Source organism: Trichoderma ghanense (genome assembly GCF_004382785.1).
Source record: "Trichoderma ghanense strain CCMA-1212 chromosome Unknown scaffold_1, whole genome shotgun sequence".
Taxonomy (NCBI): domain Eukaryota; kingdom Fungi; phylum Ascomycota; class Sordariomycetes; order Hypocreales; family Hypocreaceae; genus Trichoderma; species Trichoderma ghanense.
In genome coordinates, this window is record NW_027395664.1 from 1,746,198 (window position 1) to 1,762,139 (window position 15,942).

General features: G+C 55.8%; 5 protein-coding genes across 5 annotated transcripts; 4 read left to right on the forward strand and 1 right to left on the reverse strand.

Moving 5' to 3' along the window:
• Positions 1-680: 680 nt before the first annotated feature.
• CCMA1212_001958 (Tubulin alpha chain) lies at positions 681-2,575 on the forward strand (the record flags this gene model as incomplete). The annotated part of the gene is made up of 7 exons (XM_073699363.1): positions 681-705; positions 852-892; positions 980-1,006; positions 1,111-1,186; positions 1,265-1,795; positions 1,861-2,284; positions 2,350-2,575. 7 exons carry the CDS (start codon positions 681-683, stop codon positions 2,573-2,575), a joined length of 1,350 nt encoding a protein of 449 aa, XP_073562477.1.
• Positions 2,576-2,995: 420 nt separating this feature from the next.
• Positions 2,996-7,702, forward strand: CCMA1212_001959 (uncharacterized protein; the record flags this gene model as incomplete). Its single annotated transcript, XM_073699364.1, has 9 exons — positions 2,996-3,000; positions 3,361-3,661; positions 3,749-4,522; positions 5,720-5,869; positions 5,984-6,068; positions 6,165-6,220; positions 6,282-6,443; positions 6,508-6,833; positions 6,895-7,702. The coding sequence occupies 9 exons, from the start codon at positions 2,996-2,998 to the stop codon at positions 7,700-7,702; spliced, it is 2,667 nt and encodes an 888-aa protein (XP_073562476.1).
• Positions 7,703-8,993: 1,291 nt separating this feature from the next.
• On the forward strand, positions 8,994-12,501 carry CCMA1212_001960 (Diphthamide biosynthesis protein 1; the record flags this gene model as incomplete). The annotated part of the gene is made up of 5 exons (XM_073699365.1): positions 8,994-9,001; positions 9,094-10,082; positions 10,136-10,471; positions 11,021-11,239; positions 11,336-12,501. The coding sequence occupies 5 exons, from the start codon at positions 8,994-8,996 to the stop codon at positions 12,499-12,501; spliced, it is 2,718 nt and encodes a 905-aa protein (XP_073561943.1).
• Positions 12,502-12,994: 493 nt separating this feature from the next.
• CCMA1212_001961 (uncharacterized protein) lies at positions 12,995-13,450 on the reverse strand (the record flags this gene model as incomplete). Its single annotated transcript, XM_073699366.1, has 1 exon — positions 12,995-13,450. One exon carries the CDS (start codon positions 13,448-13,450, stop codon positions 12,995-12,997), a length of 456 nt encoding a protein of 151 aa, XP_073561944.1.
• A 478-nt stretch (positions 13,451-13,928) lies between these two features.
• On the forward strand, positions 13,929-15,289 carry CCMA1212_001962 (40S ribosomal protein S6-B; the record flags this gene model as incomplete). The annotated part of the gene is made up of 5 exons (XM_073699367.1): positions 13,929-13,934; positions 14,080-14,166; positions 14,341-14,703; positions 14,945-15,112; positions 15,194-15,289. 5 exons carry the CDS (start codon positions 13,929-13,931, stop codon positions 15,287-15,289), a joined length of 720 nt encoding a protein of 239 aa, XP_073561945.1.
• Between the last annotated feature and the right edge of the window lie 653 nt (positions 15,290-15,942).

A 15,942-nucleotide genomic window follows, 5' to 3' on the forward strand; every position in this document is an offset into this window, starting at 1 on the left:
TCAGCCAGTACCGGTACGAGCAGCGGCAACTTCCAGGCAAGCTCCATTCGACACGACACGGTTGACAGCACCAAAGAAAAACAACGCCAACGCAGCAAGCAGGTCAACAACAGAATATTTGCATGTGTAAAAGAACTCGTACCGTAGCAGTGAAATTATAGTGACGCAAATGTATGCATCTTCATCATGCTCACCACCAGCTAGTACATAATAATTCTGCCCCCCCCCCCCCATCTAATTTTGCTTCTTCCCCTTGTCATCAGAGTCCGCAATCGCAGTCAAGGCCCTCGCCGCCCACCTCGCTACAAACCACGACGCGACGCCGACGACGACGAGATAGCATACCGTCGGGACGAGCGACTGGGGGAGGACGTTGTAGATGTACGGATCCAGGATGAGGTCGACGAGGACANAAACCTCCCCTCTTCTTCCTCGCCAGCAGCACAAGCCCCCCCTGTCCGTCCAAATTTCCCCCCCACCTCTCGTCGACCCTCTCCCGACGAACCAGCTGCAACTTGGCCGTCCTCCTGTCCCTTCCACCACCTTTTCCCAATAAAAGCCTTTTTCCTTCTTTTCCCCGGGCTCAATCTTGCACTTCTTGCTCCTCGAGCTCAGTCCTGCAGTCACTACTCCTACTCTTCTCTCCCATCCTCAGATAAAACAAACGAAAAGCGTTCACCATGCGTGAGGTTATCAGCATCAACGGTGCGTGCTAGCTCGACTCGACTCCCGCCCGACAAAGAGGAAGCCCCTTTAGGACCCCCTCTCAAATCTCCCCACCAAACGCGTCCCTTCACCGCATCATGGGCGCCCAAGACGACGAGTTGACGATGCTAACTTTTGGAGGATAGTCGGCCAGGCTGGTTGCCAGATTGCCAATTCCTGCTGGGAGGTGAGTCGATATCCTGCCATTGGCGAAGCGTTTTGTTTTTCTGTTTGTTTTCTGACCGTCCGAGCTAACGTATTCCACCATCTCTAGCTTTACTGCCTCGAGCACGGTATCCAGGTACACCACCACCACCACGTCCCGAACATGTGGCTTGAGCCCATTGTTTACCGATCCCACGCGCCACGAAACGCGAAGCTAACATCGTCTTTTCTCTTCCACAGCCCGATGGTTACCTCACTGAGGAGCGCAAGGCTCAGGATCCCGACCAGGGCTTCAGCACCTTCTTCTCCGAGACTGGTACGTTGTTCTTGTCGTGTTTTCCGTCGACCACTGTGTGAGGGATGCGTCGCCTCTAACCATGTGCACATCAAACAGGCCAGGGCAAGTATGTTCCCCGCGCCATCTACTGCGACTTGGAGCCCAACGTCGTCGACGAGGTCCGAACCGGTCCTTACCGCAACCTTTTCCACCCGGAGATGATGATCACCGGCAAGGAGGATGCTTCCAACAACTACGCCCGTGGCCACTACACCGTCGGCAAGGAGCTGATTGAGGGCGTGCTCGACAAGATCCGCCGTGTTGCCGACAACTGCGTCGGTCTCCAGGGCTTCCTGGTCTTCCACTCCTTCGGTGGTGGTACCGGTTCTGGTTTCGGTGCCCTCCTGATGGAGCGTCTGTCCGTCGACTACGGCAAGAAGAGCAAGCTCGAGTTCTGCGTCTACCCTGCTCCCCAGACTGCCACCTCCGTCGTCGAGCCCTACAACTCCATCCTGACCACCCACACCACCCTGGAGCACTCTGACTGCTCCTTCATGGTCGACAACGAGGCCATCTACGACATCTGCCGCCGCAACCTCGGCCTCGAGCGCCCCAACTACGAGAACCTCAACCGCCTGATTGCTCAGGGTAAGTGTTTCTTGAAACAGGTACAGGAGCTGTGACGTGCATGTGCTGACGATACGCTTGCGCAGTCGTTTCTTCCATCACCGCTTCCCTGCGTTTCGATGGTTCCCTCAACGTCGATCTGAACGAGTTCCAGACCAACCTGGTGCCCTACCCTCGTATCCACTTCCCTCTGGTCGCCTACGCCCCCGTCATTTCGGCCGCCAAGGCTGCCCACGAGGCCAACTCCGTCCAGGAGATGACCATGAGCTGCTTCGAGCCCAACAACCAGATGGTCAAGTGTGACCCCCGCAACGGCAAGTACATGGCCACCTGCTTGCTGTACCGTGGTGACGTCGTCCCCAACGACGCCCACAACGCCGTCGCCACCCTCAAGACCAAGCGCACCATCCAGTTCGTCGACTGGTGCCCTACTGGTTTCAAGCTGGGTATCTGCTACCAGGCTCCCGAGAACGTGCCCAACGGCGACCTCGCCAAGGTCAACCGCGCTGTGTAAGTTTACGCCCGACATCCCTTCCATCAGGATGCGTTTGTGAGCAAAAGCTGACCTGATGTAGCTGCATGCTGTCCAACACCACCGCCATCGCCGAGGCCTGGTCCTCCCTGTCGCTCAAGTTCGACCTCATGCACTCCAAGCGTGCCTTCGTCCACTGGTACGTTGGTGAGGGTATGGAGGAAGGTGAATTCTCCGAGGCCCGTGAGGATCTTGCTGCCCTGGAGCGCGATTACGAGGAGGTTGCTGCCGACTCTATCGACAACGAGGAGATGGAGGCCGAGTACTAAGCTGTTTTCTTTGCTGTTGGAGTCATGGATATCGAGGGTATGGACTGTGAAAACCGGTACCACCTAATCCCACCCCCGTGTCCGCTTGGGCGGGGGTGTATTTTCTTTATTAGGTCGCGAGCCTCAGTTTTTTAATGTTAAAAGCAAATCTGTAAATGGGAAGACGCCAACAGAAGCTGTTATAAGTTTGATTCGAGCAGTTGTGTACAAGAGATACTACCTTAACAAACTACCAGTAATTCGACCAGTATAAGCCGCGTAATATTGACTGTCACTCGCAGAACCTACCTTGTGCTCACATTTCAAAGTGCTGCCGGCTTGCGAAGCGGAATGGGCGTCATCAGATGAGGCTTGCCCAAAGTTCATTCAGAGTAAAGGTACGGTGTTGACGGCCTACTATTTTGGTTCTTCATCCTTGATATGACGTGTGCGTCGTACATCAAAAACGATGGCTGCCTGCTGCGGTAGTTGGCGGCCCGACGATGGTGACAAGTCGAAGCTCCTTTTTTTAAGGCCGAGGAATGCGGAGGCCAGCCCCGGGTTAAACGGACGGGCGTGGCTTGCAATAGCCGTCAAGAGGTGGTGCCATGGGCCGATACTATGCGCCAAGCGACCGCGCTCTTTAACTTGAACTCTGGGGAACTTGCTGGGCAAAAGGCACAACTGCCCATCTATTCCATCCATCCATCCATTCCATTACCTTCTAGACACTGCTTAGCACCTTGTGCTAGGATATCTTACGGCCTTTTCCGTTGCCAACCCTCTGCTTCTACCAGAAATTGCAGTCATTTCGCATTCGATTCACTCATTGACAACGCCATGTCTCTGCTCCGCTCGTCCCTGTGTCGCGCGTGCAGGCGGTCGTCGCCGCTGCTGGTGCGCCGAGGCTTCGCAACGGCCGGCCGCGCGCAGGCGTCATCCGACAACAGGGTCAAGATTGTCGAGGTCGGGCCGCGGGATGGGCTGCAGAACGAGAAGAAGGCGATTCCGCTGGCGACCAAGATTGAGCTGATTGAGCGGCTGGCCAGGACGGGGCTGACGACGATTGAGGCTGGGTCGTTTGTTGCGCCGAAATGGGTGCCTCAGGTAAGGGGTGTGACACTTGCTCGAGCTACGAATCTACACGGAGAGAGAGAGAGGGAGAGGAAGGATGGCTGATGGTGATTGACGCAGATGGCCAATTCGAGCGAAATCATGGAGCACATCCTACAGAAGCCCATTGCCGCCCCCGTCCCCGTCACCTACTCGTTCCTCGCACCGAATACAAAGGGCCTACAGAACGCAGCAGCGCTGCTGAAACAGAACCCGGGCCGGTTCTCCACGCAGCTGGAGCCCGACGACAAGAAGCCCGGGATCGAGGTGGCCGTCTTCGCGGCCGCCACGGAGAGCTTCTCGCAGAAGAACCTCAACTGCGACATCAAGACGTCGCTGGAGCGCTTCAAGGCCGTCATCCAGGAGTCCAAGGCGCTTGGCCTGCGCGTGCGGGCGTACGTCTCGGTCGTGCTGGGCTGTCCGTTTGAGGGCTTCGACGTGGACCCGCACAAGGTGGCCGAGATCGCGACGGACCTGCTCGAGGCCGGGGCGGACGAGATCTCGCTGGGGGACACGACGGGCATGGGGACGGCGCCGCGGACGGGCGCGCTGCTGCGGTGCATGAGCGCGGCGGGGATCCGCAACGAGGACATTGCGATGCACTTCCACGACACGTACGGGCAGGCGCTGGTGAACACGGCGGTGTCGCTGGAGCACGGGATTCGCATCTTTGACAGCAGCGTCGGCGGGCTGGGCGGGTGTCCGTACAGCCCTGGGGCGACGGGCAACGTGGCGACGGAGAACGTGGTGTACTTTATGGAGACGCTGGGGATGGAGACGGGCGTTGACCTGGATGCCGTGGCGGACATTGGGGCCTGGATCACGCAGGAGCTGGGTAAGGCGAATGACAGCTCGGTGGGAAAGGCGGTGCTGGGGGCGAGGGCGAGGAAGAGCGCCGAGGCTGCTGCTGCGACGGGACAGGCGTAGATGGCGGTGATGAGGATGGGATGAGGGTCTTTGGATGCGTATGGGGAGGTTGCTGATCTGTATGAGTAAGTAAGATCTACATTCGACAAGAAGCCTGAATGAGCCATTGTGTCTCTCAAGTCGAGCTATGATTCTTGTTATATACAAGTCTTCTTGCTTGTGTATGTGACGTGAAGGAAGCTTTATCATGAACCGTCAACCCCCGCGACCGAACCACGTTGCCATCTACCTTTGGACCTCATGTGCTATTTTCTAGGTCTAGATCTTGTTCGATATGGTCAATTGAAGCAAGGGCTTTGCATCTGGAGCAGCTCTTGCGAATAATGTCAAAATCATTTGCTTCTGTGGAAGAATCCGAATCAAACAGTTGTGTCGTTGTATTAGATGAGGTGGTCACCTCCAACAGATTGCCGAGCTTTCCCCCCGTACATGTCGTTAGTATCAACACAGCTGCTGCTTTTGGAGGGGTAGCTTCCCTTCGAAAGTGCCAGGAATGTCAGTGCAGTGGAAGCATCTGCCGCTAGCAGTCATGTGATGTCACGGCCTTGCGTCGTCTTCTCGCTGTCCAAATCTTGACTCCAGGCCCCCAGCCAGCCCAAAAAGGCCCTCGGCGTGGGGTCTATTTTTCTGCGCAGCGATAACCAGAAGCACTAAGAACCTCCACTGCCAGGTAGGCCTTCAGCGCCCCCCCAGCCCCAAACAGAACCGCTAAAAGCCCGCTATAGCAAACAGCCCAAAGGCACCTGGGCACTGAGCGGCGTCCGGGTCGCCTCTCGACTCCACTCTTGCGTTGAGCTGTTTCGCTTCCAAGTAGCCTCTCTCTCTCTCTGTCGTCGCTCGTCGCTCGTCTCTCCGACCTCCAAACCTCCAACCAGCTCCAGCTCTTTTTTGCGAGGCACCCTCATTCCCGAGCTCGGTGCGGCTTCTTTTACCTCCGTCCGACTGTCTATCGTCCGCTCCTGTAATTCACGCCTTTGCTCGCCATATCCGCCAACCCTCGACAAACGCTCTATCGACCCCCCTTCGACCCGGAGTTCGTGGCTACTTGACTGCTGCGCCGTGACCGAATAACAGCAAAGCCGACCTGGGATCAGGCAGATACAGCTTCACAGGGGAAGCCTCGAGCTACTACGCATACGACGAAACGCAGAAGACACATCAGAGAGATTCGCAGCAATGGCGGACCCACGCAATTCGTCATCCTACTCGGTTGTGCCGCAACTGCAGTATAACACCGTGAGCGGTGTCAACGGTCCGCTGGTCATTGTCGAGAACGTATGGCATCTCCATTCGCTTCCCCCCTGACTTACTCTTTGCATTTCTTCTGCCGCGGCGGGAAAATGGAACAAGATGGGGTTTATACGATGCTGACGATGGATTGCGGCACAGGTCAAATTCCCGCGATACAATGAGATCGTCACGCTTACGCTGCCCGACGGTACGGAGAGAAACGGACAGGTTCTGGAAGCTCGAGGTGGGTGAATATCCTTCTGCAATAAGACACTTATACTTGGGCATTGCGCTGTCAATGCCTTTGTGGAATGCGAGTTCTGACTATGGGGGGAAACAGGTGACCGAGCTGTCGTCCAGGTCTTCGAGGGCACTCCCGGTATCGATGTGAAGAAGGTACGTCGGCCGAGTGACCAGTTGCTGGAGGGCTGTTGGCTAAAAAGGCATGCACATCTAGACTCGTGTCAAGTTCACCGGCCAGAACCTCAAGCTCGGTGTCTCGGAGGACATGCTGGGCCGTATCTTTGATGGTTCTGGACGTGCCATCGACAAGGGCCCCAAGGTGCTGCCGGAAGAGTACCTCGACATCAACGGCAGTCCCATTAACCCTTTCTCCCGAGTAAGTGCCATTATATTGGTGTTTTGTCTTCGTTTGGGGTGTCGCGTTAACTGACATGCCTCAGGAATACCCCGAGGAAATGATTGCGACCGGTATCTCGGCCATCGACACGATGAATTCGATCGCTCGAGGTCAAAAGATCCCCATCTTCTCCGCCTCTGGTCTGCCGCACAACGAAATCGCCGCTCAGATCTGCCGACAGGCTGGCTTGGTCAAGCAGCACGGAGTCACCAACAAGGGTGTCCACGACGGGCATGAGGAGAACTTCTCCATTGTGTTCGGTGCCATGGGTGTCAACTTGGAGACTGCTCGATTCTTCACGCGCGACTTTGAAGAGAACGGCAGCTTGGAGCGAACCACGCTGTTCCTCAACCTGGCCAACGACCCTACGTAAGAGATACCCTCCGTTAACCAACAACATGGCCAGACTGATAGCTGACACTGCAAACAGCATCGAGCGTATCATTACTCCTCGTCTTGCCCTTACCACCGCCGAGTACTACGCCTACCAGCTCGAGAAGCACGTCCTGGTCATCTTGACCGATCTGTCGGCCTACTGCGATGCCCTTCGTGAGGTCTCCGCCGCTCGAGAAGAAGTGCCCGGTCGTCGTGGTTTCCCCGGTTACATGTATACCGATTTGTCGACCATCTACGAGCGAGCTGGTCGTGTGACGGGGCGAAACGGCTCCATCACCCAGATCCCCATTTTAACCATGCCCAACGACGACATCACCCACCCCATCCCCGACTTGACTGGATACATTACCGAGGGACAGATCTTCGTCGACCGACCTCTGTACAACCGTGGCATCTACCCCCCGATCAACGTGCTGCCGTCGCTGTCGCGTTTGATGAAGTCTGCCATTGGTGAGGGAATGACTCGCAAGGACCACGGTGACGTGTCCAACCAGCTGTACGCCAAGTACGCCATTGGCCGTGACGCCGCCGCCATGAAGGCTGTCGTCGGTGAGGAGGCCCTGTCATCCGAAGACAAGCTGTCGCTCGAGTTCTTGGACAAGTTCGAGCGCCAGTTCATCAGCCAGGGCGCGTACGAGTCTCGATCGATCTACGAGTCTCTGGATCTGGCGTGGAGCCTGCTCCGCATCTACCCCAAGGACCTGCTCAACCGTATCCCGGCCAAGATCCTCAACGAGTTCTACCAGCGATCTCAGAAGGATGCCAAGGCGAAGGGCAAGGCGCGAGCGGAGGTTGCCTCCAACGACAGGCAGCAGGCTGAGGAGAACCTGATTGACGCTTAATGCCCCTCGGTGACACTGTTTGTTTCTTGATGTTGTGGAGAGTAAAGCATAAACTAGTTTGGGGGTGTGCTATTTCTTACCTGTGGTAGAATGTGAGGTGCATTAATCACCGGGTGCGGAACTATTGTTATCTTTTTTTTGTTCTTTCATCGACTATTTCCTACTGCGCTGGAGGGAAAGCAATCTGACACGATAACGGAGAAGGTTGTAGTGCAAATACAAGCAGCGGTTTAAGAGTCAACGCTGATTTCTAAAGAATTCGGAATTGGACAAACCAGTGTTATTGGTGCTACATCAAGGGGTAGCCGTGGGTAGCAAAGCAACGTGAAGTGGATGGGCTGATGCGGACTCCATGTTGTGAGCTCTAGGGTACATAACGGCGTCGTGCGTAGCATGATGTGGTTGATGCTTTGGGTAAGAAAGCGTGTGGAGATGAACTCCTCTGTTACTTTGCTAAGCACATCATTGGAGCGCATACGAAGGAGGCAAGGGGCCTGGAATAGAAAGAGCAGTCTTGTTGGTTTGCCTCGGAGACTTGCCTCGAGGTGTTTGGAATGGAGTGTAAAGGCACTTTTGAAGAGCCTGTCGCATAGACCACGAGGCACCTTGTGACTCTAATGCAATTGATGTCAATGAAATGGAGTTTGATCAAGGTTCCGACTCCTTTGATCTTTGCTTGCTGCTTCCCCGCGTTGATGTTACCTTGGGGTTCGGCGGTGACATGGTGTCGGTAGCATTGAATGTAAGTTGGGGGAGTGCGGCCATGAGCTTGTCGAAACATGGGCGCTGGTTGGGCGGCATTGAGCTATACCCAGCTCAGATTTTACTCCGCAAAAGATGGTTGAACGATAAATCACTTATGGTTCTCATTGAAGAACACCAAGAATGCCATTGATCGGTTCAAGCGGTTCCTCTGGGGGGTTTGCTCGGAGACTTCATCGCCTGGTGACATCATGCACGCACCAAAGACAACCCGCTCCAACCCGGTCCAAGCAAACACGATCCTTCGCCCTCGGGGCTGTTCTCTCTTCGCGTATAATATCCTGGTCAACCAACGTTCCTTCTCCTCCTCCTCCTTCCCACCCCCATAAGCAAGCGCAGAGAGAATCCGGGGAAGCGAACTCTTACCCCTCTCGGGTTTGTGCCGTCCCAATCTCCGCCCCTGTGATCACCATCGTTGGTTGCCTGTTGTGGACGGCGAGAGGTTGGCCGGGACCTACTGGTTTGCGTCATGTGGATGGACGAGTGAGGCCGAAAAACACGAGATGCTGCATGGACTGCTTTGACGACCATGCGGGCGTGCATGGATGCGCGGTGCGGTAGCATTGGGTGATGGGAGGAGATGCGGTGTCACTGGGACGAGAACGAGGGCTGATGCTGGAGTACTAAAGAGGGAGGGCTGGCACTCCCGCTCTGGGGATGCCTTGCCCATTCTCCCTGTTTGTTAAGGGTTGGCTGCTATTTCGCGGGCTACATACTATACGAGCTGCCTCGATTGCCTCTGATCGAAAAACCAAGGAAGCATTGCCCATCATGAAGCTGACGGGCAGCTCTCTGGCCGTCTTTGCTCTGGCCGCGGCCCTCCCTCTTACAGCAACGGCTGCGAGTAGCGGAAGCGGCCCCGACAAGGACGGCAAGTACTGGATCCGCGCAAAGGGCATCGAGGCGTCCTTCATCCCGTACGGGGCCTCCATCTCGAACCTCTTCATCGACGACCGCTACGGCATCCGGCGCGACCTCGTCGGCGGCTTCGACAACGCCTCGTACTACGGCATCGACTCGCAGCACCCGCACTTTGGCGGCGTGCCGGGCCGGTACGCGAACCGCATCAAGAACAGCACCTTTTCCATCGACGGCAAGACGTACCACGTGCTGCCCAACGAGAATCCCACAAAGGCCGAGCCCAACGGGACCGACACCCTGCACGGGGGCCCCGACGGCTGGGACTGGCGCAACTTTACCGTGACGGCGCACACGCCCACGAGCATCACCTTTAGCATCGTCGATCCGGATGGCAAGGAGGGGTTCCCCGGCGAGGTGGTGTCGCACATCACGTACACGGTGAAAGAGCATCAGTGGGACTTGAAGATGGTTGCGCTGGCGACGACGAAGAAGACGCCCATCATGCTGAGCAGCCACACGTACTGGAACCTGGACGGCTTTGCCAACAATGAGACGCAGACGGCGCTGAACCATACGCTGCATTTGCCGTATAGCGGGCAGAGGGTTGATGCTGACGGGTATCTGATTCCCACGGGGGATATCCTGGCGAATAAGAAGGGGACGGCGAATGATTTCTGGTCGAAGCCGAAGCAGCTTGGGAAGGGCTTTGAGCAGAGTGGGATTAAGAACAACTGCGGTAACAACTGCACTGGTTTTGGTAAGACTCCTGATGCCCTTCATGGGAACGTTGGACTAACCAGGAGACGCAAGATACCTGCTACATCGTCAACCGAGATGCCCTGCAGCCCTTTGACTGGCGCACCGAAGGCCCCGTCGCGAGCCTCTCGTCGGCCTGGTCGGGCATCCATCTGGACGTCTACTCGGACCAGACGGCCTTCCAGGTGTACAGCTGCAACTCGCAGGACGGCACCCTGGCGCTCAAGAAGACGCAGGGCCTGCACGGCAACAAGCGCTTCCCGAGGACGATTCCGCAATACGGATGCCTGGTGATGGAGGTGGAGGACTGGATCGACGGCATCAATAACCCGGAATGGGGGCGTAAGCAAGTCTATGGACCGGGAGACGAGCCGTATGTGCTGCAGGCGAGTTATCGGTTTAGCATTGATGGGAAGAAGAGTTTGTAGATTGGTCAAGCATCACTTGGATGAGGAGATGGACATATACTTCGACGAGTGTAATTCTTCCATACCTCTAATGTACTCTAGAAAGACGGGGGTCTGTAAGCTTGTATTGAAGTCGATTGATGAGTGTAACTACTGGTAGCTGGTAATGCCTGGATCTGATATGTATGTCCCTGTTCATGCGTGTAAGTGAAAAGGCATCCGTGGTGGGGCTGGTTGCCGTCCGTCACCCCACCTTGAACGTCCATCTCCAGCGTAAAAATGTCGACGGCTTTTGTCACTTTCAACTACCGCGAACCTCGACATAAACGAACAACTACCCGAATCTCAACCCCCCGCAGCGACTTGAGTCAAGTTTCGAGACACTCAAACCTTCCTCTTTGTGAATTTGACCACCAAAGTTGCTGAGGCCAAAGACGAGACATCAGAGAGGCTGCAGTCGAGGGGCAGCGAGGGGCACAGAAAAAGTTTAGAGCAGGAAGAGAGGAACAAGAGCGGAGATTCAGTTGATCAGAGATGGAAGACGACAGAGCGCTCGTCGACCTCGGCGCGGCGGCGGATATCGAAGAAGCGCGAGTCGAAGTCCACACAACAGAGCCGGAAAGCACAAAGAACGAGGTGCCGGCGACGACGACAAGGCAGCCGAAGCGGCGGTTCGTAGGGAGAAGAGCGGCAGATGAGGCGGCAGCGGCAAAGGTAACGACGGAGGCGGGAGGCAGCGGAGCTGTTCAAGGTACGCATGGCAAATACACACTTCCTAATGTCGAAGATCTGAAACGGCTCTATCGTCACTTCTTTGGCTCTCCGTCTAACACTTTTCGCAATACAGCTGCCAAACCCCGACGAGCGCCACGACTGCTCAACCGAGTTCCGCCAGAGATCTCAGAAGATCCCAACCTCAAGGAAGCCATCGCCCTCCTCCCAGCAAACTACAACTTCGAGATACCCAAGACGATACACCGGGTGCGCGAGTCGGGCGCGCGCAAAGTGGCCCTGCAGATGCCCGAGGGCCTCCTCCTCTTCGCGACGACCATATCCGACATCATCACGCAGTTCTGCCCGGGCGTCGAGACGCTCATCATGGGCGACGTGACGTACGGCGCGTGCTGCATCGACGACTACACGGCGCGGGCGCTGGGGTGCGACCTGCTGGTGCATTATGCGCACAGCTGCTTGATACCGGTGGACGTCACCAAGATCAAGACCCTGTACGTCTTTGTCGACATCAGCATCGACACGGCGCACCTGGTGGCCTCGCTGGAGAGGAATTTCGCCAGCGGCAAGACCATTGCCATTGTCGGCACGATTCAGTTTAACGCTACCATCCACGGTGTGCGCAGCAGCCTCGAGGCGGCAGGCTTCAGCGTCGTTGTGCCGCAGATTGGACCGCTCAGCAAGGGCGAGATTCTGGGCTGTACGTCGCCCCGTCTGCGGGACGAAGACGGCGTCGACCTGATTCTCTATCTCGGCGACGGGCGCTTCCATCTTGAAAGCATAATGATCCACAATCCGGCCATTCCGGCCTATCGGTACGACCCGTACTCGCGCAAGCTGACGCGGGAGACGTACGGCCACGACGAGATGCAGTCGGTGCGTCGCTCTGCCATACAAACTGCTCGTAAAGCACGCCGCTGGGGCCTCATCTTGGGCTCTCTCGGTCGTCAGGGCAACCCGCACACACTGGCTATGATCGAGCGCGAGCTGGCTGAGAGAGGCATACCCAAGGTCGACCTGCTCCTGAGCGAAATCTTCCCCGGCAAGCTCGCCATGATGAGCGACGTCGAGTGCTGGGTCCAGGTTGCGTGTCCGCGCCTCAGTATCGACTGGGGGTACGCATTCCCGAGGCCGCTGCTGACTCCTTACGAGGCGCTTGTAGCGCTGGAGAAGAGAGGGGGATGGAGTAAGGAGGAGGGTGGTGATGGGATCTACCCGATGGATTATTATGGAAGAGATGGGTTGGGGAGGACGAAGCCGTTGGAGGGTGTTGCGGCATGATTGCATTGTCATGGCGTCGAAGGCATGGTCTAGAAGCTAGATTTCTTGGATATGTACATATATAAACCGATGGAACAACATGCTTCTATGCTCTCCATATGATGAGGAGGGTACCGTTTATATCGTATGATGGCCGCCTATCTCGTTGCTCGCAGTCATTACGAGCAACTGGTCTGATAGCGGTATCGTCCGTATTTTATGGCAAGTTGCTCAAGAAGGCCGGTATTGAACGACCCGATCTGAGGAGCTGTTAAGTGTAATGGACAGCCCCGTAGTGAAGCTTTTAGTTGCTGTCCCCCGGTGTGTAGCAGTGCGACTTGAGATGGCCCCTCGAATGGGACAAGAGTCCAAAGCATCGGAGTTCGTTCCTTGCTCGAGAGCTGAAGACTGGGTATACAGCAAGAGACCATGGCTCGCAGAAAAGTATCTTCAATCCAGCGGGCACCAAAAAAAAAAGGAAGATGAAAAGACTCGGAAGCCCCCCTCTCCTCTCTCATGAAGCCGGCGCATGCGCCGTACCAACAGGCTCCGGCCGACTCCCAAACATGAGCTTATACTTGACAATGTCCACCACCTCTAAGTTGTCTCCCTCCTCGACATACGTGCCCCCGGAGCCCTCCAGCGTCCTGCCCTGCCGCCTGCGCACCACGGCCAGCGCCCTGGGCAGCTTCTTGACCTCGCCCGTCAGCCGCTGGTGCTGGCCAATGTACATGTGGACGCGCTTCATCCAGGCGGTGCCGACGGCGTCCGGCGCGTAGTCTGGGAACTCGAGCCTGCCGACCTCGACGTCCTTGAGGGCTTCGCCGTGGGCGTCTTGGGGGAGGTTGATGCTCCCTTGGAGCTCGAGGATGGCGAGGCCTGAGGGGGTTTGGAGTAGTTTAGGGAGTGGGGAGTGGGTTGGGGAGGGTTGTTTGGTGGGGGGGTATATTTTTGCTGTTGACGAGGACATGTTGGACATATGAGGTATAGGGATTTGAAAGGAAGGTGAATACAGAGGGAACGCTAAAGATGAAAGATGGTGATGGTTGTGTAACTTGTATGAGTGAAGCTCATCAAGGCATCAGATCCTGCCCCCACATGTTCGCTGTCAATCGCGCTACATCAACGCCACACTTACAGGTTGTCGAGGTGAGGCTGGTGATAACATCAGCCACAGCCTTCCACAGCGAACCCAAGATCGCCTTTCCCCACCGTCCGGTACGTATCGTCCAACCAGCAGCAGCACCTCTCATTGGCCAGGGCAATTTTGCGCACACGCCAAAATGGAGCCCTAGGCGAATGCACACAACTTTTCCTCGATTTTTTTTCCTGGCCCGCCCATTTTCCGCTTCCCCTTTGCCCTACCTTGCCCAAATTCCTTCAACACCCAAAGCCGACTTCACGCGTGCCAGGTCAAGCCAAACTTGCACCACCACAACACTGGCAAGATGAAGGTACGCATACAGATCCGAGAAACGCACGATTCCTCCCGATGGCATTTGCGGTTGATGCTGCAATCACGCTGCAACAACCATCTGCATCGTCCAAGTTCCAGGTTCATCGGCGGTTCGCTAACATGGCCCTCTTCTCTCTTCGCAGTTGAACATCTCCTACCCTGCCAATGGCAGCCAGAAGCTCATCGACATTGAGGATGAGCGCAAGCTCGCCGTCTTCATGGAGAAGCGGGTACGTCCAGAGTCCTTCTCCCCTTTCAACGGAAACGGAACAGGATAGATCGTTTTCGAGATATCGACGAGAAAACACGCGCTCGATATATCGAAACCTTTTCATCTCCACCCTTCCGATCTTCAGTCTTCCAAAGTTCGAGAACCGAGAGATTAACCGACATGTGATACACAGATGGGCGCTGAGGTCCCCGGCGACTCTCTCGGCGACGAGTTCAAGGGCTACATCTTCCGCATCACCGGTGGAAACGACAAGCAGGGTTTCCCCATGAAGCAGGGTGTCATGCACCCCAGCCGTGTCCGCCTCCTCCTCTCCGAGGGCCACTCCTGCTACCGCCCCCGACGAACCGGCGAGCGCAAGCGAAAGTCCGTCCGCGGCTGCATCGTCGCCATGGACCTGTCCGTCCTGGCCCTCAGCATCGTCAAGCAGGGCGAGGCTGACATCCCCGGCCTGACCGACGTCGTCGTGCCCAAGCGCCTCGGCCCCAAGCGAGCCACCAAGATCCGCCGATTCTTCAACCTCTCCAAGGATGACGATGTATGTTCCACCCTGTACCCATACTCGGTCATCGCCTGCCCGGAGCTGTCGGTGGAGGGAATGGCAGTCCGGGTAGAGTGAGAGAAGAAAGACCTGGGCAGACTCTTTTTGCTTTCGCTCTTGGGACACTTTCTCTTTTGTCCCAGAAAAAGTGAACAAAGAGAGCCTGTCCAGTGCCGAGATTCAAGCAAGACACATGAGAGATCATTGGGAGACTAATCACCATGGGCAAACTCAATAGGTCCGCAAGTACGTCATCCGACGAGAGATCCAGCCCAAGGGCGAGGGCAAGAAGCCTTACACCAAGGCTCCCAAGATCCAGAGACTGGTCACCCCCCAGCGTCTGCAGCACAAGCGCCACCGTGCCGCTCTCAAGCGCCGCCAGGCCGAGAAGGTCAAGGACGAGGCCGTGAGTAACCCCCCCCAGAAACAGCTCAGTTGTCTTCTGCCGTTGATGATGATGATGATGATGCTAACAATGTCGATACAGAACGAGTACGCCCAGATCCTGGCCAAGCGTGTCGCCGAGGCCAAGGCCCACAAGGCCGATGTCCGCAAGCGACGAGCAAGCTCCATGCACAAATAAGGGGTTCGGCGTTTTCTTTATATAACGAATGTAAAAAATGGGGGAGGGGAAGTTCCATCATCATACCTTTGGTCCTGTGGTTTGCATGCAATCGGAGTGAAAGGATCTCTCGGGCTTTAAATAAAAGGGCCCAACCTGCCGCGAATGTATCAGAAGCATTTTGATTTCAAAATGCATTCATGACGCCATTCAAGATAATCCATTCATGATAATTCCCCTCGCTTCTCCAACTTCTTTGTCGTGATTCGGCGAATTGATTGCTCTGATTTGCAAAGTCCAACTTGTCTCAACTCATGCATTGTGGGCAAAGTACACTCAGCAGACGAGGCAACCCTGTCTCTTGCTTCCTCCCATATAAGACTCGCACAATCAAGTGGTGAAACACAGCAGCACACAGAAGTGACGATTGGCTGAACATCTTTCACAGGGGAATCCCACTGTCTTTGCCTTATTCTAAGTCGAAGAAAGTCCTAATCTACTTGCAAGCAATAATACATATTTTAATCATCCCACGTGAGGTACCAAACAAACAGCCTTGCTTTCCATGTCTTCACCCTATGTCAGAACATCTTGCCAATACCGGGGAGATCTGCACTTCTCTTCGGCAAGGCAAGATTCCCGAGTAGGGAGCCTTCTTCATTCCTCCTTCCTCC